A 24,338-nucleotide genomic window follows, 5' to 3' on the forward strand; every position below is an offset into this window, starting at 1 on the left:
AGACCCGCCCCCCGGTTAAGGCTGGGTTTCAACTGTTTTACAAAGAATGCTTCCTTGACACCTCTCTCAAACCATTTCTTCTCTCTGGCTAATATTTTAACTTCCTTGTCCTCAAACGTGTGGTTAGTGTCTTTCAGGTGGAGATGAACTGCAGACTGAGGTCCACTGGTGACCTCTCTGCGGCGCTGGTATAGCCTCTTGTTTAAAGGTTGCTTAGTCTCACCTATGTAGTGTTCATTACAGTTTTCCTGACATCTGATATAATACACTACATTGCTCTGTTTGTAACTAGGGATTCTGTCCTTAGGGTGAACTAATTTCTGTCTCAAGGTGTTAACCGGTTTAAAGTAAACTGGGATTTTGTGCTGTCTGAAGATCATCTGTAGTTTTTCCGCTACTCCTGCTAAATAAGGGAGAGACACTCCTCTTCTTCTTGTCTCCGTCTCCTGTCTATCTGGTCTCTTTGTTTTCTGGGACTTCTGCACTTTGTCCAGGGGCCATCGTGGGTACCCACATACTGTGAGGGCTTTCCGTACAAGTTGTTGTTCTTTAGCCCTTCCCTCTGCCGTTGTGGGCACCTGTAGGGCTCTGTGTTGAAGAGTCCTGATCACCCTGAGCTTGTGTTCAAGGGGGTGGTTTGAGCCAAAGAGCAAAGAGAGAGAAGAGCAGATATTGGTCAGTGTGAGTGGGTTTTCTGTAAACCTCTGTCTGGAGCTGCCTGTTCTGTCAGGTCAAAGCATTTTCAGTCTTTTGTTCATGGTAATGAGTCATTCACGTCATCAGGAGAGTCGTCAAGGGAGCCATCAGGGGAGGCTTCCATCCCATCATTAGGAGAGTGCACAATAGGTGCTAATTAGAGCTATTGTTTAGTCACTAGCCTATAGCAGTCGGCCTCTCGGTAGGAGGGGTCTGGTTAGGTTAAAACTCCAGCTTTTGTTGGCTTCTGGTTTATTCTTCTCTACAAGAGTCAAGACAGAAGTCAGACTACCAGAGCAATAATTTTAGCTGAGGAAGCTTCTGTGATTTAAAGCGAAACGTCCTCACGTCAAGCAACCCAGTCCAGTCGAAGATTCAGGCTTCTCTACTATGGAAACCACCTGGACAACTGAGAGCCTACACAGAAACATCACAGACATGACACAAAACTAAAGTCATTTCAAATGGCAACTTTCTGGCTTTAAGAAACACTATACGAAATCAGGAAAAAAAATTGTGGCAGTCAGTAACGGTTACTTTTTTAGACCAAGCAGAGGGAAAAAAAATATGGAATCACTCAATTCTGAGGAAAATATTATGGAATCATGAAAAACAAAAGAATGCTCCAACACATCACTAGTATTTTGTTGCACCACCTCTGGCTTTTATAACAGCTTGCAGTCTCTGAGGCATGGACTTAATGAGTGACAAACAGTACTCTTCATCAATCTGGCTCCAACTTTCTCTGATTGCTGTTGTCAGATCAGCTTTGCAGGTTGGAGCCTTGTCATGGACCATTTTCTTCAACTTCCACCAAAGATTTTCAATTGGATTAAGATCTGGACTATTTGCAGGCCATGACATTGACCCTATGTGTCTTTTTGCAAGGAATGTTTTCACAGTTTTTGCTCTATGGCAAGATGCATTATCATCTTGAAAAATGATTTCATCATCCCCAAACATCCTTTCAATTGATGGGATAAGAAAAGTGTCCAAAATATCAACGTAAACTTGTGCATTTATTGATGATGTAATGACAGCCTTCTCCCCAGTGCTTTACCTGACATCCATATCATCAATGACTGTGGAAATGTACATGCCCTTGCCCAATGCAGATTCGAGATTCATCACTGAATATGACTTTCATCCAGTCATCCACAGTCCACGATTGCTTTTCCTTAGCCCATTGTAACCTTGTTTTTTTCTCTTTAGGTGTTAATGATGGCGTTCGTTTAGCTTTTCTGTATGTAAATCCCATTTCCTTTAGGCGGTTTCTTACAGTTCGGTTACAGACGTTGACTCCAGTTTCCTCCCATTCGCTCCTTATTTGTTTTGTTGTGCATTTTCGATTTTTGAGACATATTGCTTTAAGTGTTCTGTCTTGACGCTTTGATGTCTTCCTTGGTCTACCAGTATGTTTGCCTTTAACAACCTTCCCATGTTGTTTGTATGTGGTCCAGAGTTTAGACACAGCTGACTGTGAACAACCAACATCTTTTGCAACATTGCGTGATGATTTACCCTCTTTTAAGAGTTTGATAATCCTCTCCTTTGTTTCAATTGATATCTCTCGTGTTGGAGCCATGATTCATGTCAGTCCACTTGGTGCAACAGCTCTCCAAGGTGTGATCACTCCTTTTTAGATGCAGACTAACGAGCAGATCTGATTCGATGCAGGTGTTAGTTTTGGGGATGAAAATTTACAGGGTGATTCCATAATTTATTCCTCAGAATTGAGTGAGTCCATATTTTTTTCCCTCGGCTTGGTCTAAAAAAGTACCTGTTACTGACTGCCACAGTTATTTTTCCTGATTTCTTATAGTGTTTCTTAAAGCCAGAAAGTTGCCATTTGAAATGACTTTAGTTTTGTGTCATGTCTGTGATCTGCTTTTTTTCTACAAAATTCAACAACTGAATGAACATCCTCCGAGGCAGGTGATTCCATAATTATTGCCAGGGGTTGTAGATATATAGATTATTTCTAGCAAAAATGAGTAAAGCTGTATCCTGTAATTGATAACTAGATAAAGAGAATAGATTAAAGCATTAAATTATTGGTTGCCCAGAAGTTCTTTTTGTCTACTATTTCTAACAGTAATGATTAAAGCTGAATTCTGCAATAGATAAATAGATAAAGAGAATAGATTAAAGCATTAAATTATTGGTTGCCCAGTAACCATAAGATAAATAGATAAAAAGAATAGATTAAAGCATTAGTCCAGTAACCATAATGAATTAAAGTGAATTTTTTTTTGCAAGTTCTCCCACTTAGAAATCATGGAGGGGTCTGAACTTTTCATCTGAGGTGCATGTCCACTGTGAGAGACATAATCTAAAAAAAATATATCCGGAAATCACAATGTATGATTTTTTTTTTAAAGTAATTTATTTGTATGTTACTGCTTCAAATAAGTATTTGAACACCTGCCAATCAGCAAGAATTCTGGCTCACACAGACCTGTTCATTTTTCTTTAAGAAGCCCTCTTATTCTTCACTCTTTACTTGTATTAATTGCACCTGTTTGAACGTTTTACCTGTATAAAAGACACCTGTTCACACACTCAGTCAATCACACTCCAACCTGTCCACCATAGCCAAGACCAAAGAGCTGTCTAAGGACACCAGGGACAAAACTGTAGACCTGCACAAGGCTGGGATGGACTACAGGACAACGGACAAACAGCTTGGTAGAAGACAACAACTGTTATGATTATTTATTAGAAAGTGGAAGAAACACAAGATGACTGTCAATCTCCCTCGGTCTGGGATTCCATGCAAGATCTCACTTTGTGGGGTAAGGATGATTCTGAGAAAGCTCAGAACTACACAGGAGGACCTGGTCAATGACCTGAAGAGAGCTGGGACCACAGTCACAAAGATTACATTAGTAACACATGATGCTGTCATGGTTTAAAATCCTGCAGGGCAGCAAGGTCCCCTGCTCAAGCCAGCACATGTCCAGGCCCATTTGAAGTTCACCAGTGACCATCTGGATGATCCAGAGGAGGCATGGGAGAAGGTCATGTGGTCAGATGAGACCAAAATAGAGCTTTTTGGAATCAGCTCCACTTACCATGTTCAGAGGATGAGAACAACCCCAAGAAAACCATCCCAACCGTGAAGCATGGGGGTGGAAACATCATACTCTGGGGGTGCTCTTCTGCAAAGGAGACAGGACGACTGCACCGTATTGAAGGAAGGATGGATGGGGTCATGTATTGCGAGATTTTGGCAGACAACCTCCTTCCCTCAGTAAGAGCATTGAAGATGGGTCATGGCTGGGTCTTCCAGCATGACAATGACCCCAAACACACAGCCAGGGCAACTAAGGAGGGGCTTCGTAAGAAGCATTTCAAGGCCCTGGAGTGGCCTGGCCAGTCTCCAGACCTGAACTCAATAGAAAATCTTTGGAGGGAGCTGAAACTCCAAACCTGAAAGATTTGGAGAAGATCTGTATGGATGAGTGGACCAAAATCCCTGTTGCAGTGTGTGAAAACCTGGTGAAAAACTACAGGAAACGTTTGACCTCTGTAAGGCTACTGTACCAAATATTAACATTGATTTTCACAGGTGTTCTAATACTTATTTGCAGCAGTAACATACAAATAAATTATTAAAAAAATCATACATTGTGATTTCTGGATTTTTTTTTTTTTTTTTTTTTAGATTATGTCTCTCACAGTGGACATGCACCTAAGATAAAAATTTCAGACCCCTCCATGATTTCTAAGTGGGAGAACTTGCAAAATCGCAGGGTGTTCAAATACTTATTTTCCTCACTGTGTGTATAAAAGGCAGTCTGTGTATGTAGCATGGTTTGTGTTTGGGGTGAACTGCCACAGTAATTATGCAATCAAAGCCAAACTTGTTATGGTGACTGGGGCACCAAGGGGGAAGTCACTGGGGCCCTTAGGTTGAAAGTGCATGTTTGCGAACACACATACACACACGGTCAGCCTGTTCGCTATGTATAGCCACAGTAATTAAGCAATTGACACCAAACTTGGTATGGTGACTCGGGGCACCATGGGGGAGGTTACTGGGGTCCTTTTTATGTCATGTACCCATGGGTTGTTAGTCGTCCTTTGCCGCATACCTGCAGGTACATAACATAGCTACAAGATGAATGGTCATGGAATTGCGCTTTCACCACATACACAAAACCATTTGAACTCTTAACCAGGCAACCTCAGTGCAGAGAAACCTCGGCCTGTAGTATTACAGACCCAAGGCAATACAGGTAAACTTGCATAATCCGTATGGGTTGGAACCCAAAAAATCCAACCAGATTACACCATGAGATTAAACCTTAAATGGTCTAGGAAAGGGACCACAAATTTCATTCCGATTATGGGAGGATCCAGATTATGCAAGGTTGCAATGTGTGTGTGTGTGTGTGTATATATGTATATATATATATATATATATATATATATATATATATATATATATATATATATATACGAGGGCTGTCAATAAAGTAACGGTCCTTTTTATTTTTTTCAAAAACTACATGGATTTCATTCATATGTTTTTACGTCAGACATGCTTGAACCCTCGTGCGCATGCGTGAGTTTTTCCACGCCTGTCGGTGACGTCATTCGCCTGTGAGCACTCCTTGTGGGAGGAGTCGTCCAGCCCCTCGTCGGAATTCCTTTGTCTGAGAAGTTGCTGAGAGACTGGCGCGTTGTTTGATCAAAATTTTTTCTAAACCTGTGAGACACATCGAAGTGGACACGGTTCGAAAAATTAAGCTGGTTTTCAGTGAAAATTTTAACAGCTGATGAGAGATTTTGAGGTGATTCTGTCGCTTTAAGGACTTTTCACGGTGCGAGACGTCGCGCTGCGCTCTCAGGCGGCGTCATCAGCCTGTTCAAGCTGAAAACCTCCACATTTCAGGCTCTATTGATCCAGGACGTCGTGAGAGAACAGAGAAGTTTCAGAAGAAGTCGGTTTCAGCATTTTATCCGGATATTCCACTGTTAAAGGAGATTTTTTTAATGAAAGACGTGCGGATGGATCCGCGCGTCAGGACGCAGCCGACGCGGTGCGGCGGCACAGGAAAACACCTCCGTGTTGATAACCATTTGTAAAATCCAGGCGGCTTTTGATGGCTTTCATTGGAGTGAGTATATGAGAAATTGTTTAACAGGCAGGACATGTTCCAACTTGTCCTTAAGGCTTTCAACAGAGGTGTTTTTCCTGTGGCGGAGCGTTGCGGCGGCTGCGTCCCGACGCGCGGACCCGTCCGCACGTCTTTCATTAAAAAAATCTCCTTTAACAGTGGAATATCCGGATAAAATGCTGAAACCGACTTCTTCTGAAACTTCTCTGTTCTCTCACGACGTCCTGGATCAATAGAGCCTGAAATGTGGAGGTTTTCAGCTTGAACAGGCTGATGACGCCGCCTGAGAGCGCTGCACGACGTCTCGCACCGTGAAAAGTCCTTAAAGCGACAGAATCACCTCAAAATCTCTCATCAGCCGTTAAAATTTTCACTGAAAACCACCTTAATTTTTCGAACCGTGTCCACTTCGATGTGTCTCACAGGTTTAGAAAAAATTTTGATCAAACAACGCGCCAGTCTCTCAGCAACTTCTCAGACAAAGGAATTCCGACGAGGGGCTGGACGACTCCTCCCACAAGGAGTGCTCACAGGCGAATGACGTCACCGACGGGCGTGGAAAAACTCACGCATGCGCACGAGGGTTCAAGCATGTCTGACGTAAAAACATATGAATGAAATCTAAATAGTTTTTGAAAAAAATAAAAAGGACCGTTACTTTATTGACAGCTCTCGTATATATGTATATATATATATATATATGTATATATATATATATATATATATAAAGCTTATGGCATCATATTCAAGAAGAGTTGAGGCTGTAATTGCTGCCAAAGTTGCATCAACAAAGTACTGAGCAAAGGGTCTGAATAGTTATTTACATGTGATTTCTTAGTTTTTTATTTTTAATAAATTTGCAAAATTAAAAAAAAAATTGTCATGTCATTATGGGATGTTGTGAGTAGAATTTTGAGGGGAAAAATAATTTACTCCATTTTGGAATAAGTCTGTAACATTACCTTCTGGAGACACTGTAACTTTGGCGTAACACAGTTTGAGTTATCAGGCTCATCTTAATAACATAACCCCCTGAGTGTCAACTGATGTTTGTGCAACAATTGGTGCAGATGAGACTTATAATCAAGGCAAAGATTGAATAGGTAGATTTTCCATTTGTTGCATTTTGCATAAAAATTAAATGGGTGTAGCCCATTGTCGCACATTCAGTACATGCATGGGAATGTAGGAATTTTGACTGACTGTTTCAATGTTGACTGATTTTTGCAATGCGTGTTTCAGTCCACAAGGCATTTTCCTTTGTTATAGTGCCACCTGCAGGTGAATAAATAGGTATATGATGAACAGACCCTTTATCATTCATAAAAAATTCAGCTTGTAAAGTTGTACAGTGTGGGCCAGACTCCCTTTCATAGTATAAGTCTTATTTTGAAAAATTAAAAGAAATTAAACACTTCAACACATCACAAAAAAATACAATGAGTGTAAACAACAGGGTTTCCAGTTCTGCCTTGAACCTCTAATAATCATGACAGAATTACAAAAAAATACTGCAGTTAATAACTTGATAGACCGTAGCTGTAAAAACGTACTCGCCTCCATGGTCTTTTATGTGTCTTAAATATTTTATGACAAAAATCTAAAAATTAATATTAAAATGAGAGAACACATATCTTTGTACAAAAAAATAACAAAGATTTTTTTTTTTAATCTCAAAATGAAAACAAACTAAACAGTTACTTGTGCAGCCTTTTAGCTTTAGTTGGGTCAAGAGGTACATACAGGAACTTTGAGTTCTCCTAAATTGTAAGGTACGATAAATCTGATTACGGTAAATCTGTAAATCCAGCACTCTGGTTCTGCTCATCGTGCTTCTCTGTTTTCCTCCGTCAGCTGTGACTGAAGCACTGATGGCCCCAGCTCGTTACCCAGGCTGCTCTGGGACGCGTAACCTTCATGACAACCTGTCGGACCTGCGGGCTCAGGTGGCAGCCAATCAGAGAGGCAGCCAGCTGGTGGGGGAGTTGATTGACAGCTACGGGCTGGCTGTGGTCCAGGCCTACATGGGTTACATCCAGGTTTGTGTTTTCTTGCCGCTAAGTGTTTCTGCGCATGTTGATGCTGCACATTAGTGATGATTTGATGAAGTGATCTGTATTTCTCAGCATAATGCAGAGCTGGCGGTGAGGGACATGCTCAGAGACTTTGCACAGCGTCTGCAGCAGCAGACAGGCTCCCTGGAGGTGGAGTCAGAGGATTTCATGGATGATGGAACGCCAATCAGGCTGCGGGTCCATATTAACGAGTATGAGGTGAGCAGAGAGGATCTCCTTACCTCCTCTGAAGTTCTGAGAAGGACAAGAGACTTAAGCCCCTTTCACACCGGGGGTGCTCCTGGTTGCTCCCAGTTGTGCCGTGCGTCATTATGACAACGCTGCGTGGAAGCAACTCAGTGCCGAGACGATGCAGCTCGGCGCCACAACAGCGCGAGGGCGCAAAGGAGGAAGCAAGTCAGGCGCCGGAAAATTAAACCTGTTTAATTTTTTTGGCGTCCTGTGCTCGACGCAGAAGGGAAGTGGTTCCAGCGCAAGTCGGGGCAAAAAGGTGTAACTCTGGGCAAAGAGGCGTTACCCGGCGTGACTCGAAGCCGATTTATGATTCCTGCTGTGTTCCATTGTTCCCACAGTATAAATCACGCAGGATTGTTTTTATACCGTGTACTTAATGCAGTAAAAACTACACTCTGAAGAAAAAAAAATGCAGACTGATTGCCAGAAATATCCAGTAAAAAGTCTGGACATCTCTAGTCCACTCATGGATGTTCGTTCACGTGCGCACGTGTGAACAATTAAAAGAAAAAAAAAGTATGGCTGCAGGCATTCGTTCCTTGTTCTCTGCTCAAAGTCTCACATCACAGTTAAAAAAAAAAAGGACATAAGTCCTGAGACAGGACATGTCAACATCAAGTAGAACTCCAGACATCTCCACATTTGCTTGACAGTCCATTCGCACACACGTGCGTGCATCTCGCGGTCAAAGGAGGAAAGAAAAGAAAAAAAAAATTGTCTGCAGGCAGTTAGTTCCTTTCTCTGCTCAGACTCTCTCATCACAGTTAAAAAAGGACATAAGTCCAGGACATGTCAACATCAAGTAGAACTCCAGAAATCTCCACATTTGCTTAAGGACAGTCCGTGCGCGCGCGCGTGCATCTAATGGTCAAGGGAGGAAAGATAAACTATAACAGAACTCAGAGCGCAGCCCTGCAGCTCAGCACAACAAGTAGAAGAGAAGTCAGAGTGCACAGTCTGTCTGCAGCCAAACTGTGCACTCTGACTTCTCTGTGCAGAGAACCTGCAGGCTGCGTTCTCGCCTCCTCTCTGCCCCCTGCTGCGCGCACCTGACGCAGAAATTCCTCCATCGTCATGACACCACAGGGAGCAACTGGGAGCAGCCCAGGTGTGAAAGGGGCTTTAGTAGATTCAGAAGGGCTGACTCTGTCCCAGAATGCACTCTGGACCCCATCGAGGTGGTAGGTGAGAGGAGGATGTTAGCTAAGCTGACATCAGTTATGGACAACCCCTCTCAGCCCTTACATGAGACTGTGGGAGCCTTAACCCTCTGGGGCCGACGCCGTCGTATACGACAGCTAAGAGCAAGCTTTACTAAATTATAAATAACTTTTTAATGATATGAGATAGAAACTTACTCTTTTGCTGAAAAGTTAACTCCGGACTTTTGAGCCAGCCATCGGCCATCTTTGTACTCGTCATAGAAGCTGTGTGATGATGTGCGCAATGTGAGTGTCCAATCGAAATTGGTTCACCGTCACATGGTTTTCAAAATCCAATCGTAGGGCAGATTTACCTCACGTGAAAAGCCAAAGATCGTTTTCAGGAGTCATATGTTACTAGTTGGCCCGTTTGAATAGCCCCCTGGGTGCTCCAATGAGTACATCCAGTGCGCCCTGCGCCATTACGCACAGTGATCAGTGAAAGCAGGAGCAGATGGAGAGCCTCTGATGACAGTCTCACATGCTCAAACAAAGAGTGTGTAACTATCAGGATTGCTCCACTAGTTTGCATGTGAATGTTACTGGATAACTCTGTTGCTTTCTCGGCATAAAGCACTTGTTTACCATATCAGTGGAGCGAAGGGGAGGGCAGCTCCTCAGACTGTAAGGAGCCAAAGTGTGAATGGAAGCTGCTTTAGGAGCAGTACAGAACATTCCAAAACACAGTAGAAGTAGAGGTTTGTGTTGTAACCTTTGTGTAATAGCAGACAGAAATTGCTTTCAGATGAAGACAAAAAAAAAAATGCATAGACCATTTTGTATATATTGTTCAAAATGTGCATTTGTGTTTATTGTTTGAACCTTTTTGTTGTACAATCTTTCACACAGGACCTCAAATTACCATTATAAAGTGTCAAAACAGTTGTTTATTATAGTTTGCTGTGTGTTTTGAAATGTGTGTGTAAAATTATTTTCCGCTTTACTTTTTTCTTTCTTATTTTTGATTATAAACCTTTATTTCACTTATAAAACACAACAAAAGCATATATATTATGAAAGCACAGGTTGTCCTGAAAAAAGAGACATAAAACTTGATTATGGGATGCAGGGAGAGCTGTTAACAGCAATAATAAAACATTTATGCCAGGTGAGTGAACTGTCCAAAAAATGCCCTCGGACCCCAGAAGGTTAAGCAGCTCCTTCAGTAATAGACCCTCGGTGCAAAACAGAGCAGCTCTGCAGTCAGACTGTATAACACCTGTCAACTACGACTGCCGCCACCTTCTGTGCTTTATTACATGCACAACTGTGCAATTTATCCTGTGCAATAATTTTACCATATCTATAAATACTTATACTATATTCTATCTTTGAGGTAATCTGTTCACATCTGTATTTATGTACCCACCAGTAAACATAGCAATATACTTTTTGTCACCTTTCTTTAATGTAAATCTTTTTCTTTTCTGCTGTATGACTCTTGCTGCTGCAAGAAATGATTTTCCTCACTGTGGGATCAATAAAGTTTTCAACCCCAAAGTTTTGTGACACTCACAACAAGCTTTTCTAGTTTTCTCAGATTTCTTTGCAAAAACACTTAAAGCTGCAAACACACTAGTATTTTGACCTCAGGGAATACACATGCGCCATTTGTGTCCAGTTCATTATTGACTAGTTTTGGGCTGTAGGTTCATATTGATGCTCAATGAGACTCTGTCCTTTACTGTCAGAGTAAGGTTTAAACCGTGCTCATGTGAAGCATCTCTCAGCATCTCAGCCAAGTGCTTCACCAAAAGAATGGAGCCACTTTTCACAGCTCGATAGTAGGGGTCTATACCAGATAATGGTATTATCAAATGTACCTTTATAAAATGTTCAGTACACATACCTGTAATCCTGTCTCCATATTTTTGATATATCAGCGCTGGATGTTAATCCACTGCTTCTGTTCACCATCCAGAGTGCTCACATCTTACTATGCAGGAAGGCACCTTGTTCCGTTGGCAGGTTGGCAAGCGTTTGGTCCTTCTGAATGGACTTTGTTTAGATCCCTGCCTGATTGAAACATGTCCCACGTGACAGAGTGTCATGAATTATACTACAGTGTGCTACAACTCACAGCCTACAACCTCCAATAAAATCTGAAACCCTCCGTCACTACAGGGCAGTGCGGTGTTTGACTTCACAGGAACCGGAACAGAGGTGTGGGGGAACTGCAACGCTCCGCGAGCCATCACCTTCTCCGCCCTCATCTACTGCCTGCGCTGCATGGTTGGACAGGAAATCCCCCTCAACCAGGTCAGGCTCCTGAATGACCTTTCAGCTACCACCCAAACCATTCCTTAGACCAAGTCAAGGGGATCGGTCCGTAAGGATACCTTGAAGCACTAATGCAGCCCAATCCCACTGTACTACCCAGTATACTGTACTGTGCAGTACAGTATACTTTACTTCCATTTTTGCTGAAATGTGCTTAACTCTACCGCTGTCTCTTCAATTAGTCTGTGTTAATGTGATTCTCTTTCTTTTACATTCAGGGCTGTCTTGCACCCATCAAAGTCATCATCCCACCAAGCTCGATCCTCCAGCCGTCCCCGGATGCCGCTGTGGTCGGAGGAAATGTGCTGACATCCCAGAGGGTGGTCGACGTCATATTTAAAGCGTTCGAGGTGTGTGCTGCCTCACAGGTGAGAACGGATGTCTTCGTAATCAACAAACTGAACAGCGAATAGCTTATGCTAGCTCTTTTATTTATATAATGCTAGCGTAGATGGTCACGTGTCCCCGTGCGTGCTCGTCTGTCACCTTAACTCAAGTCATCTAACTCTGATTTTACCGTGAATATGGCTGATTAGAAAACAGCATCACCCCCCCCCCCCTTTTTTTTTTTTATTCTTAGACATGATTTTGGAAAAGTACCACTCCCTTGAACACAAGCTCAGGGTGATCAGGACGCTTCAACACAGAGCCCTACAGGTGCCCACAACTGCAGAGGGAAGGGCTAAAGAACAACAACTTGTACGGAAAGCCCTCACAGTATGTGGGTACCCACGATGGTCCCTGGACAAAGTGCAGAAGTCCCAGAGAACAAAGAGACCACATAGACAGGATACGGAGACAAGAAGAAGAGGAGTGTCTCTCCCTTATTTAGCAGGAGTAGGGGAAAAACTACAGAGGATCTTCAGACAGCACAAAATCCCAGTTTACTTTAAACCGGTTAACACCTTGAGACAGAAATTAGTTCACCCTAAGTACAGGATCCCTAGTTACAAACAGAGCAATGTAGTGTATTCTATCAGATGTCAGGAAAACTGTAATGAACACAACATAGGTGAGACTAAGCAACCTTTACACAAAAGGCTATACCAGCACCGCAGAGAGGGCGCAAATGGACCTCAGTCTGCAGTTCATCTCCACCTTAAAGACGATAACCATGCGTTTGAGGACAAGGAAGTTAAAATATTAGCCAGAGAGAAGAAATGGTTTGAGAGAGGGGTCAAGGAGGCATTCTTTGTGAAACGTTTGAAACCCAGCCTTAACCGGGGAGGGGGTCTGAGACACGCTTTATCCCCTGTTTACAATGGGGTACTCAGGTCAAAGCAGTTTCAGTCTTTTGTTCATGGTAATGAGTCATTCACATCATCAGCAGAGTCGTCAAGGGAGCCATCAAGAGAGGGACAGCTGTCCTGTCATTAGGTGTGCTAACTAGAGCACAATAGGTGCTAATTAGAGCTATTGTTTAGTCACTAGCCTATAGCAGTCTGCCTCTTGGTAGGAGGGGTCTGGTTAGGTTTAAAACTCCAGCTTTTGTGACTTCTTGATTATTCTTCTCTACAAGAGTCAAGACAGAAGTCAGACCACCAGAGCAAGAATTTTAGCTGAGGAAGCTTCTGCGATCTGAAGCGAAACGTCCGCGCGTCAAGCAACCCAGTCCAGTCGAAGATTCAAGCTTCTCTACTTTGGAAAAGTACTTTCGAAAGACCAAATCTTAAAATGCTTATATTTGTACATAATGCCAATAGAAGCATGATGAGAAATACAATTAATCTGAATTACACTAATTTAAGTCTTAAAAATTAAGATTACTCTGAATCTTGAGCAAAAAGGTTGTATTGAATCACTGCTGAAAGAAGTGATATTGAATTTATCAGTTAGTACACCGCTAGTTTGTTTTTACCAAAATGTGCTTAGGAACAAGAGAATTCTGTTAAATCATTTCATGATTTCATACATTTATGACAAGAAAAACATTTGTTGTGTATCATGTTACATTCACATTAATTTGGTTTCGTAGCTACTCGTTCTAGCAGCCAAACCAAAGTGAGAGAAATGTAATTGATTTTTGTTTCATAAACCAAACACACACTGCAGAGGTTTAACTTACAAGTTACTAGTCAATAAACTGGTTAGTTGGTCACTGTTGTATCATATGAATATTGTGCTGCCTGTGTCAACAAAAAGTGACTGATAAATTAATGACTTTTTGTTTTGTTCATTTGTTTCACTTCTTCTTTTAGGGCTGCATGAACAACATTACATTTGGCAGCGAGCGGGTCGGTTACTATGAGACGGTTGCCGGGGGAGCTGGGGCGGGGCCAGGTTGGAATGGGCGGAGTGGAGTTCATAGTCACATGACCAACACGCGCATCACCGACCCAGAAATTCTAGAGAAAAGGCGAGACGCAAAACTGTTTTTTTTTTTTTTAACACGATACAATTCTTCTGGTGTTTAACACATTGATTTTAATGGTGTATTAGGGTGATTCTTAGACTACAGGCACTTATTATGTCCTTTGATCATACTGTATGAAAAACAGAAAAAAGGGGAAATTTCACACTTTTATAGTTATCTTTACAATGAAAGTGTGTTAAGAAATTTGTTCTAGTAGTCTATGATGGCTTTTTCACCTTTTTTCAGCATCATCATATGCAAATATTGCAGTTTTGTGCTTGTCCCACACCCAGACTTTTGATCTTCAATGATAAAAATGAATGGTAAAGAAACGTTTTTTCTAATGTTTTAAAATATCTCTGAATAAAATATCAGTAAAATAATCAAAACATAATTGGGGTATTCAATGTCATACAACTGTTGTGATTTTTTTTTAAACAAAATGTAGTTGTCCCACACTATTGCCGTAATTTCCACCACAACACTGTAATGTCCCTTTAAACAGTTCCTATGGAGATAAACAGTGACATCAGAGCACATGTATATAGCGCCAAATCACAACAAACAGTTGCCCCAAGGCGCTTTATATTGTAAGGCAATGGTGTGGTGGAAATTACATTTACAAGGCCAATAGTGCCCGTAGTTAAAGAATCACCCATTAACTGATAGAAAGTACAGTTTGTCACTGAGTGTGTGATGTAATTCCTGAGTCAGAGATTGTCTGAGTTTGATGGTTGTAAAGAAGAGCAGCCTGCAATTGCGGTGAATTTAAAATAAATTTATTTGGCGTCTTCCATCATCCAAATGTACATGTTGGGATCAAACCAGTCAGTGGAGTTTGAAAACACATGAGGGTGCAGACTGGTGTGGCGCTAAAGCATCACCACCAGGTCCTCATGGACCTCTTCAGGTCCTTCAGACTTTGACAGCTGCTGACTTTCAAATTAAAATATCTGTAAAATAAAAACAATCACAGGAACGTCAAACAGCTGCAACTCATCAGAGGCTAAGATGTTTCATTGTCCGCTCTTCTTTTCCTTCAGGTATCCGGTGATCCTGCAACAGTTCTCCCTGCGGCCCGGCTCAGGGGGAGCTGGGGAATACTGCGGCGGAGACGGCGTGATCCGTAAACTTCTGTTTAGGAACAGCGTGGTTCTGTCGGTACTGACCGAGCGGCGCTCCACCCACCCGTACGGCCTCCACGGTAAGCCACTTTGATTGGGTTTCAACATGGTGACATCACTGCGTTCAGTTTATGCTCCGTCCTCTCTGTCTCGGGTCAGGTGGGCAGTGTGGTGCAGCGGGTCTGAACCTGCTTTACAAAGCAGATGGCCGGGTCCTCAACCTGGGAGCCAAAACCAGCGTGACCCTTGAACCCGGGGTAAGACTGCATATTTAGAACTTGTGCCCTGATTCTGAGTTACAGCACTGAACAGGTCTGCAGGTTCGATTCCTGAGCTGGGTGACTTCTGCTGCACGTCTCATCCTGTTATTATGTCCGCCAAAGATGTAATAAAATCATCGGCATTTATTTGTCTGTCTGTTAGCAGGATTACTTCAAAACTACTGCACGGATTTTGACGACATTTTCACCACAGATAGATATTAGGTCATGGAAGACTCCACTGAATATTGGAGGTGATCCGGATCTGGATTCTGGATCAGGATTTCAATATGTACGCTTCACTTTGTCGGATTTTGAGGATTACGTCAAAACTACTTAAGGGATTTTCACCACACATTGCTGTGAGGCCTCGAAAGACTCCATTCAGTTGTGGAGGTGATCCAGATCCTTATTCTGGATCAGTATTTCACTTTGTAGACTTTTTTTTAATGATTTGAACTTTATTGACTTTGCGTAAGAAACAAACATAAAATATGCAATCAAAGATACAATGTGCAGAGTGAGTAAATGTGCAATGACAATAAACCAGGCAAAAAATGAAGCAGAGACATTCTCCGTATGTAGGATGACAGTGGTTCAGTAACACGCTGCACTCTTTGTATGAGCATGTATAAATTAACACTAATCATAATAATTCACAATATAAATATGCAAATAAAAATTAACATTCCCTCTTAAACACTTTTATTCCCCTTCACGAGCTGTGCCAACAGCAGGCACCGCTCTTCTGTCCAGTTGGGCTTTTGAGTTCTTTTTGTATCCATTTCGTTTGTTGTTGTGGTCATTCTGCCAAGTCAAACCTCTTTTTATGAGGTCACCAGGAATCACAGGACCTGCTGGCAGCTGAGTCTGCATCCAACATTAATATCAAATACATTAAGAAGTAAAGTTACCAGCATGGACAGTAAACATAACAATAAGCTAATCAATATAATAATCTGCACGTGACTGAGGTACGTTCAAACATTTTGAAGCTGTGTAACAATGTATTTAATTTTTGCTGAGTTTCATCCAGGGCTTAATTTGAGGGGGAGCAAGCCGGAGCGCGCTCCGGAACCTCGGACGTTGGCTCTGCCAGCTATTTATTATGGATCTGTGATCCGCCACCTCTCTTGACGAACAAAATATAAAAAATAAAAAAAAAATCACCGCGATTACTCTCACTGCCACTCATACCGCCACCCTCCTGTCTGCTGTGCGGAATTGCGCCAAATCTGGCAACAGGTCCAGAGGCTACACTCGCTGTTTTGATCCGGATGTTGACTGTAGCCGCAGAGCTCCGTGGCCACCGAGAGAGGACTTGGATTCTTTGCGGGTCCCACATCCGTTTTCCCGGAGGCAGTGAGTGAAGAGAGAGCCGCGCATTGTGTTCTGCGTGTGTCTGTTTATAATCTTCTCGCACAGAAGAAAAAAGAGAGTGTTTACACAAGAGAGAAAAGTGAGAAAATGTTAATGCCTGTTTGAGAAAAGTGTGTAGTGAGGGGTTTTACAGCCTTAAAACATCTATAATAAGTGTAAAAATAGCGCTACTTCGCGGATTTAATGCCGCATTCACACCAGGCGCGATCAGATGCTACAAATTTGCGGGGGTCGCGTGGCGACGGACGTGCCTCCTTCGCCCGGTGTGTCGCTCTGCTTGGGTGGACTTTCGCTACGAAAATTCGCCCTGGTGCATCATTAAATAGGAGGAGCTTCCAAAAAAAAAAAGAAAGAACGAAACTCTTCGGCTTGCTGTGAGGCTGCTCCTCGCTCTTTCCCAAAAAAACTCTGTCATAATTGTCTTTAGAAACCAGTCACCATTTGCTTTATTATACATCTGTGTAGTTAATACGTAAAATAATCTCCATGGATGATTCCCTCGCGCGCGCACGTAAAATAAAAAGAAAAACTCTGCTCCCCCTGCTGTGGGGCTGCTGCTCGCTCCAAAAACTCATAATTGTGTCATAATTGTGAAATAAAGGCCAAAAGAGACATAAGTCCTGCTCACAGGCTGCTACCAGAGACAGGACATGTTCACGTCTTCAGTCAAACTCCAGACATCTCCACGTCACTCTACATATTCAGTCCCTGATTGGTCATCGTGGTGCGACGAGATGAAAAAGTTCAGATTTTTCAACTTGGGGAGGAGGGCAACACGACGTGACGCGACGCAATATCGCGCCACAAACGCGCAAAACGCTCAAAATCGCTTCGCGCTGCGCAGTTTGGCACCAAAACGCGTCCTTACATAGGGATTACATGGCAACCTGTGGCTGCAGTCGCTCGCGTCGCGCCCCGTGTGAACACAGAGAACGTAACTCCTGCGATAAATGAGGGACCACTGTACATCATTAAACAGGAATTTGTACTCTATCCGGATTTGGTGTGACTAGTGTTATTAGGCCTACAATACATGCCCAGTTTATTTTTGGTGTGGCGCACAGCGTTGTTCGCAAGGCCCCCCCCCCACTTTTTTTTTTTTCTTCTGCACCGGAGCCACCCATCCTCTGCGCTCCGCGGGACCTCCCACTTTACAAATTAAGCACTGGTTTCATCATTATGACTTTAAATTATTTTCACGGTTACAAATTTCTTAATACAGTCCAGGTTATATGATCGGTTGAGTTTACTGTCTATTCATAAGTAGGAGCGCGGAGCACATTTGGTTTGTTTTTTTCTCTTCCCCTTTCTGTGACAACCAATCACAGCTCTTAGAAGGCTGCATCACACCGAGCAGGTGTCAACCCCGCCTCCACACAAAGATAAGGGTTTCTGTCCCCTCCTTGCTCAGACTTACTCTCAGACACTTCCTGGGTCACTCTTAGGCAAAGATTCCTTGCCAAGACTTTTAGGCTAAGTTAGGAGCTCTTTGAGAGGACTCCGAGATGCTTCATGGATACGGGCCCTGCTTTTTTGGCACCACATGTAGGGGAAACCGGGGCACAGTGAATCAGTAGCTATATCTGCAAAACTACATATATATTTGCAGCAGTTATGCCATATTTTTATGCATAAAGACATCCCCCTTATAAATTAATGTTTTGTTTTTGGATACATTAAGGGTAAAACTAAGTGGCAAGTGAAGTCAGTTTTTTCCTATCAAAAGTAAATTTTGTGGATGTCACTGTCTTTGTATTTATTTCTCACAATAGAGGAAAGGTAGACCAAAAAATTATTAGTTAGAAGACTACCCCGTCCAACTGATGAGCATGTGTTATGTCTTCTCCAGACTATCAGCTATTTGATAACATGACTCGTGTGTCACATGCACTCGGGGCACAGTGAATCAGTCTAGAAAGTGATTTACTGAGCCCCAGGATCAAGTGGATGACAAATATTACTTGTTGAAGCTTATACATTTCTAAAGCTTATACGTTTCTAAAGGACTTATATCACTATATAAGACACTCACACGTTACATAGCAGGTTTGCTGGATTATAGCTTGTATATGCATCAGAATATATTTAATAATTTTGAAGAAATCTTTATAATCATGTTTTTTCATTATATTCGAAGTCGCATCACTGTGCCCGATGAATTAGTGTCAATTTTATTTACGAGGTCTCTTAGATAATAAACCGACCCTTTTATTTTTTTTTTTAACTATATGGATTTGAATGACATGCGATTACACCAATCATGCTTGAACCCTCGTGCGCATGCGTGAGTTTTTTCACGCGTGTCGGTGACGTCATTTCCCTGTGGGCAGGCCTTGAGTGAGATGTGGTCCCGCCCTCTCGGCTGAATTCCTTTGTTTCACACGCTGCTCGAGACGGCGCGCGTTGCTTTATCAAAATTTTTTCTGGACCTGTGAGGAATATCCGAGTGGACACTATTCGAGAAATTAAGATGGTTTTCTGTGAAAAGTTTAACGGCTGATGAGAGATTATGGGGTGTTTCTGTCGGTGTAAGGACTTCCCACGGAGCGGGACATCCTGCAGCGCTTCCAGGCGCTGTCGTCGGCCTGTTTCGAGCTTAAAACATCCTAATTTAAGGCTTAATTCACCCAGGACATCGTGAGAGAACAGAGAAGATTCAGAAGAGGCCGGCATGAGGAATTTATGCGGACATTCCACTGTTTAAGGACATTTTTTTAATGAAAGACGTACACACAAATTCGCTGAGTCGTTTCCGTGACGACTCGGCAAATCTGTGTGCGCCGCGACAGGAAAAACACCTCCGTGTTGAAAACCATTTGTAGAATTCAGGCGGCTTTTAATGGCTTTCAACAAGTGAGTAACTGAGAAATTGTTTAACAGCTTGGGCATGTTCCAACTTGCCCGTTAAGATTTCCAACGGAGGTGTTTTTCCTGCCGCGACCCCCCGCGGTCGGGTCCAGCCCGACATGCGACTCTGCCCGCACGTTCTTTCATTACAAAATGACCGTTAACAATGGAATGTCTGAATAAACTCCTCATGCCGACTTCTTCTGAAAGTTCTCTGTTCTCTGACGACTTACTGCGTCAACAGAGCCTGAAATGTGGAAGTTTTCAACTTGAAACAGCGAGACGTTGCCGCCTCGAAGCGCAGATCGCCGTCAGGCGCCGTGGACCGTCCTTAAAGCGACACTACCAGACCAAAATCTCTCATCAGCCGTTAAAATTTTTACCGAAAACCAGCTGAATTTATTGAATGGTGTCCACTCAGTTGTGCCTTACAGTTTTGAAAAAAATTTTATCAAACAAAGCAACAGTCTCTGAGCCATTCCTAAACAATGAAAAAAATCGACGAGCGGGTGGACGACTCCTCACTCAAAGCCTGCCCACAGGCGAATGACGTAACCGACAGGCGTGAAAAAACTCTCGCATGCCCACGAGGGTTCAAGCATGTCTGATGTAATCACACGTGATTCAAATCCATATGGTTTTTGAAAAAATAATAAGGTCGGATACTTTTCTAATAGACCTCGTATATAGCGCCAAATCACAACAAACAGTTGCCCCAAGGCGCTTTATATTGTAAAGCAAGGCCATACAATAATTACGTAAAACCCCAACGGTCAAAACGACCCCTGTGAGCAAGCACTTGGCTACAGTGGGAAGGAAAAACTCCCTTTTAACAGGAAGAAACCTCCAGCAGAACCAGGCTCAGGGAGGGGCAGTCCTCTGCTGGGACTGGTTGGGGCTGAGGGAGAGAACCAAGAAAAAGACATGCTGTGGAGGGGAGCAGAGATCAATCACTAATGATTAAATGCAGAGTGGTGCATACAGAGCAAAAAGAGAAAGAAACACTCAGTGCATCATGGGAACCCCCCAGCAGTCTAAGTCTATAGCAGCATAACTAAGGGATGGTTCAGGGTCACCTGATCCAGCCCTAACTATAAGCTTTAGAAAAAAGGAAAGTTTTAAGCCTAATCTTAAAAGTACAGAGGGTGTCTGTCTCCCTGATCCGAATTGGGAGCTGGTTCCACAGGAGAGGAGCCTGAAAGCTGAAGGTTCTGCCTCCCATTCTACTCTTACAAACCCTAGGAACTACAAGTAAGCCTGCAGTCTGAGAGCGAAGCGCTCTATTGGGGTGATATGGTACTACGAGGTCCCTAAGATAAGATGGGACCTGATTATTCAAAACCTTATAAGTAAGAAGAAGAATTTTAAATTCTATTCTAGAATTAACAGGAAGCCAATGAAGAGAGGCCAATATGGGTGAGATATGCTCTCTCCTTCTAGTACCCGTTAGTACTCTAGCCGCAGCATTTTGAATTAACTGAAGGCTTTTCAGGGAACTTTTAGGACAACCTGATAATAATGAATTACAATAGTTCAGCCTAGAGGAAATAAATGCATGAATTAGTTTTTCAGCATCACTCTGAGACAAGACCTTTCTAATTTTAGAGATATTGCGTAAATGCAAAAAAGCAGTCCTACTTATTTGTTTAATATGCACTTTGAATGACATATCCTGATCAAAAATGACTCCAAGATTTCTCACAGTATTACTGGAGGTCAGGGTAATGCCATCCAGATTAAGGATCTGGTTAGACACCATGTTTCTAAGATTTGTGGGGCCAAGTACAATAACTTCAGTTTTATCTGAGTTTAAAAGCAGGAAATTAGAGGTCATCCATGTCTTTATGTCTGTAAGACAATCCTGCAGTTTAGCTAATTGGTGTGTGTCCTCTGGCTTCATGGATAGATAAAGCTGGGTATCATCTGCGTAACAATGAAAATTTAAGCAATGCCGTCTAATAATACTGCCTAAGGGAAGCATGTATAAAGTGAATAAAATTGGTCCTAGCACAGAACCTTGTGGAACTCCATAATTAACCTTAGTCTGTGAAGAAGATTCCCCATTTACATGAACAAATTGTAATCTATTAGATAAATATGATTCAAACCACCGCAGCGCAGTGCCTTTAATACCTATGGCATGCTCTAATCTCTGTAATAAAATTTTATGGTCAACAGTATCAAAAGCAGCACTGAGGTCTATCAGAACAAGCATAGAGATGAGTCCACTGTCTGAGGCCATAAGAAGAGCATTTGTAACCTTCACTAATGCTGTTTCTGTACTATGATGAATTCTAAAACCTGACTGAAACTCTTCAAATAGACCATTCCTCTGCAGATGATCAGTTAGCTGTTTTACAACTACCCTTTCAAGAATTTTTGAGAGAAAAGGAAGGTTGGAGATTGGCCTATAATTAGCTAAGATAGCTGGGTCAAGTGATGGCTTTTTAAGTAATGGTTTAATTACTGCCACCTTAAAAGCCTGTGGTACATAGCCAACTAATAAAGATAGATTGATCATATTTAAGATCGAAGCATTAAATAATGGTAGGGCTTCCTTGAGCAGCCTGGTAGGAATGGGGTCAAATAGACATGTTGATGGTTTGGATGAAGTAACTAATGAAAATAACTCAGACAGAACAATCTGAGAGAAAGAGTCTAACCAAATACCGGCATCACTGAAAGCAGCCAAAGATAACGATACGTCTTTGGGATGGTTATGAGTCATTTTTTCTCTAATAGTTAAAATTTTATTAGCAAAGAAAGTCATGAAGTCATTACTAGTTAAAGTTAAAGGAATACTCGGCTCAATAGAGCTCTGACTCTTTGTCAGCCTTTCTATAGTGCTGAAAAGAAACCTGGGGTTCTTGTTTTCTTCAATTAGTGATGAGTAGTAAGATGTCCTAGCTTTACGGAGGGCTTTTTTATAGAGCAACAGACTCTTTTTCCAGGCTAAATGAAGATCTTCTAAATTAGTGAGACGCCATTTCCTCTCCAACTTATGGGTTATCTGCTTTAAGCTGCGAGTTTGTGAGTTATACCACGGAGTCAGGCACTTCTGATTTAAAGCTCTCTTTTTCAGAGGAGCTACAGCATCCAAAGTTGTCTTCAATGAGGATGTAAAACTATTGACGAGATACTCTATCTCACTTACAGAGTTTAGGTAGCTACTCTGCACTGTGTTGGTATATGGCATTAGAGAACATAAAGAAGGAATCATATCCTTAAACCTAGTTACAGCGCTTTCTGAAAGACTTCTAGTGTAATGAAACCTATTCCCCACTGCTGGGTAGTCCGTCAGAGTAAATGTAAATGTTATTAAGAAATGATCAGACAGAAGGGAGTTTTCAGGGAATACTGTTAAGTCTTCAATTTCCATACCATAAGTCAATCAATCAATCAATCAATTTTTTTTATATAGCGCCAAATCACAACAAACAGTTGCCCCAAGGCGCTTTATATTGTAAGGCAAGGCCATACAATAATTATGTAACAAGATAATTATCTAACAAGATCTAAGATATGATTAAAGTGGTGGGTGCACTCATTTACATTCTGAGCAAAGCCAATAGAGTCTAATAATAGATTAAATGCAGTGTTGAGGCTGTCATTCTCAGCATCTGTGTGGATGTTAAAATCGCCCACTATAATTATCTTATCTGAGCTAAGCACTAAGTCAGACAAAAGGTCTGAAAATTCACAGAGAAACTCACAGTAACGACCAGGTGGACGATAGATAACAACAAATAAAACTGGTTTTTGGGGCTTCCAATTTGGATTGACAAGACTTAGAGTCAAGCTTTCAAATGAATTAAAGCTCTGTCTGGGTTTTTGATTAATTAATAAGCTGGAGTGGAAGATTGCTGCTAATCCTCCCCCTCGGCCCGTGCTACGAGCATTCTGACAGTTAGTGTGACTCGGGGGTGTTGACTCATTTAAACTAACATATTCATCCTGCTGTAACCAGGTTTCTGTAAGGCAGAATAAATCAATATGTTGATCAATTATTATATCATTTACTAACAGGGACTTAGAAGAGAGAGACTTAATGTTTAATAGACCACATTTAACTGTTTTAGTCTGTGGTGCAGTTGAAGGTGCTATATTATTTTTTCTTTTTGAATTTTTATGCTTAAATAGATTTTTGCTGGTTATTGGTGGTCTGGGAGCAGGCACCGTCTCTACGGGGATGAGGTAATGAGGGGATGGCAGGGGGAGAGAAGCTGCAGAGAGGTGTGTAAGACTACAACTCTGCTTCCTGGTCCCAACCCTGGATAGTCACGGTTTGGAGGATTTAAGAAAATTGGCTAGATTTCTAGAAATGAGAGCTGCTCCATCCAAAGTGGGATGGATGCCGTCTCTCCTAACAAGACCAGGTTTTCCCCAGAAGCTTTGCCAATTATCTATGAAGCCCACCTCATTTTTTGGACACCACTCAGACAGACAGCAATTCAAGGAGAACATGCGGCTAAACATGTCACTCCCGGTCCGATTGGGGAGGGGCCCAGAGAAAACTACAGAGTCCGACATTGTTTTTGCAAAGTTAGACACCGATTCAATGTTAATTTTAGTGACCTCCGATTGGCGTAACCGGGTGTCATTACTGCCGACGTGAATTACAATCTTACCAAATTTACGCTTAGCCTTAGCCAGCAGTTTCAAATTTCCTTCAATGTCGCCTGCTCTGGCCCCTGGAAGACAATTGACTATGGTTGCTGGTGTCGCTAACTTCACATTTCTCAAAACAGAGTCGCCAATAAC

The 24,338-nt window shown here is 42.2% G+C and overlaps 1 protein-coding gene across 2 annotated transcripts in view; it reads left to right on the plus strand.

Annotated features, from left to right (window-relative positions):
- Window positions 1-24,338, plus strand: part of oplah (5-oxoprolinase, ATP-hydrolysing) — a 105,789-nt gene that overhangs the window by 78,084 nt on the left and 3,367 nt on the right. For both annotated transcript variants that reach the window (XM_034160364.1, XM_034160419.1), the window contains exons 21-27: window positions 7,677-7,861; window positions 7,949-8,095; window positions 11,458-11,592; window positions 11,832-11,981; window positions 13,812-13,969; window positions 15,010-15,170; window positions 15,250-15,347. In XM_034160364.1, the coding sequence (XP_034016255.1) occupies window positions 7,677-7,861; window positions 7,949-8,095; window positions 11,458-11,592; window positions 11,832-11,981; window positions 13,812-13,969; window positions 15,010-15,170; window positions 15,250-15,347 (1,034 nt within the window). The remainder of the gene's footprint in view (window positions 1-7,676; window positions 7,862-7,948; window positions 8,096-11,457; window positions 11,593-11,831; window positions 11,982-13,811; window positions 13,970-15,009; window positions 15,171-15,249; window positions 15,348-24,338) is intronic.

Source organism: Thalassophryne amazonica, chromosome 1, assembly GCF_902500255.1.
Source record: "Thalassophryne amazonica chromosome 1, fThaAma1.1, whole genome shotgun sequence".
Taxonomy (NCBI): domain Eukaryota; kingdom Metazoa; phylum Chordata; class Actinopteri; order Batrachoidiformes; family Batrachoididae; genus Thalassophryne; species Thalassophryne amazonica.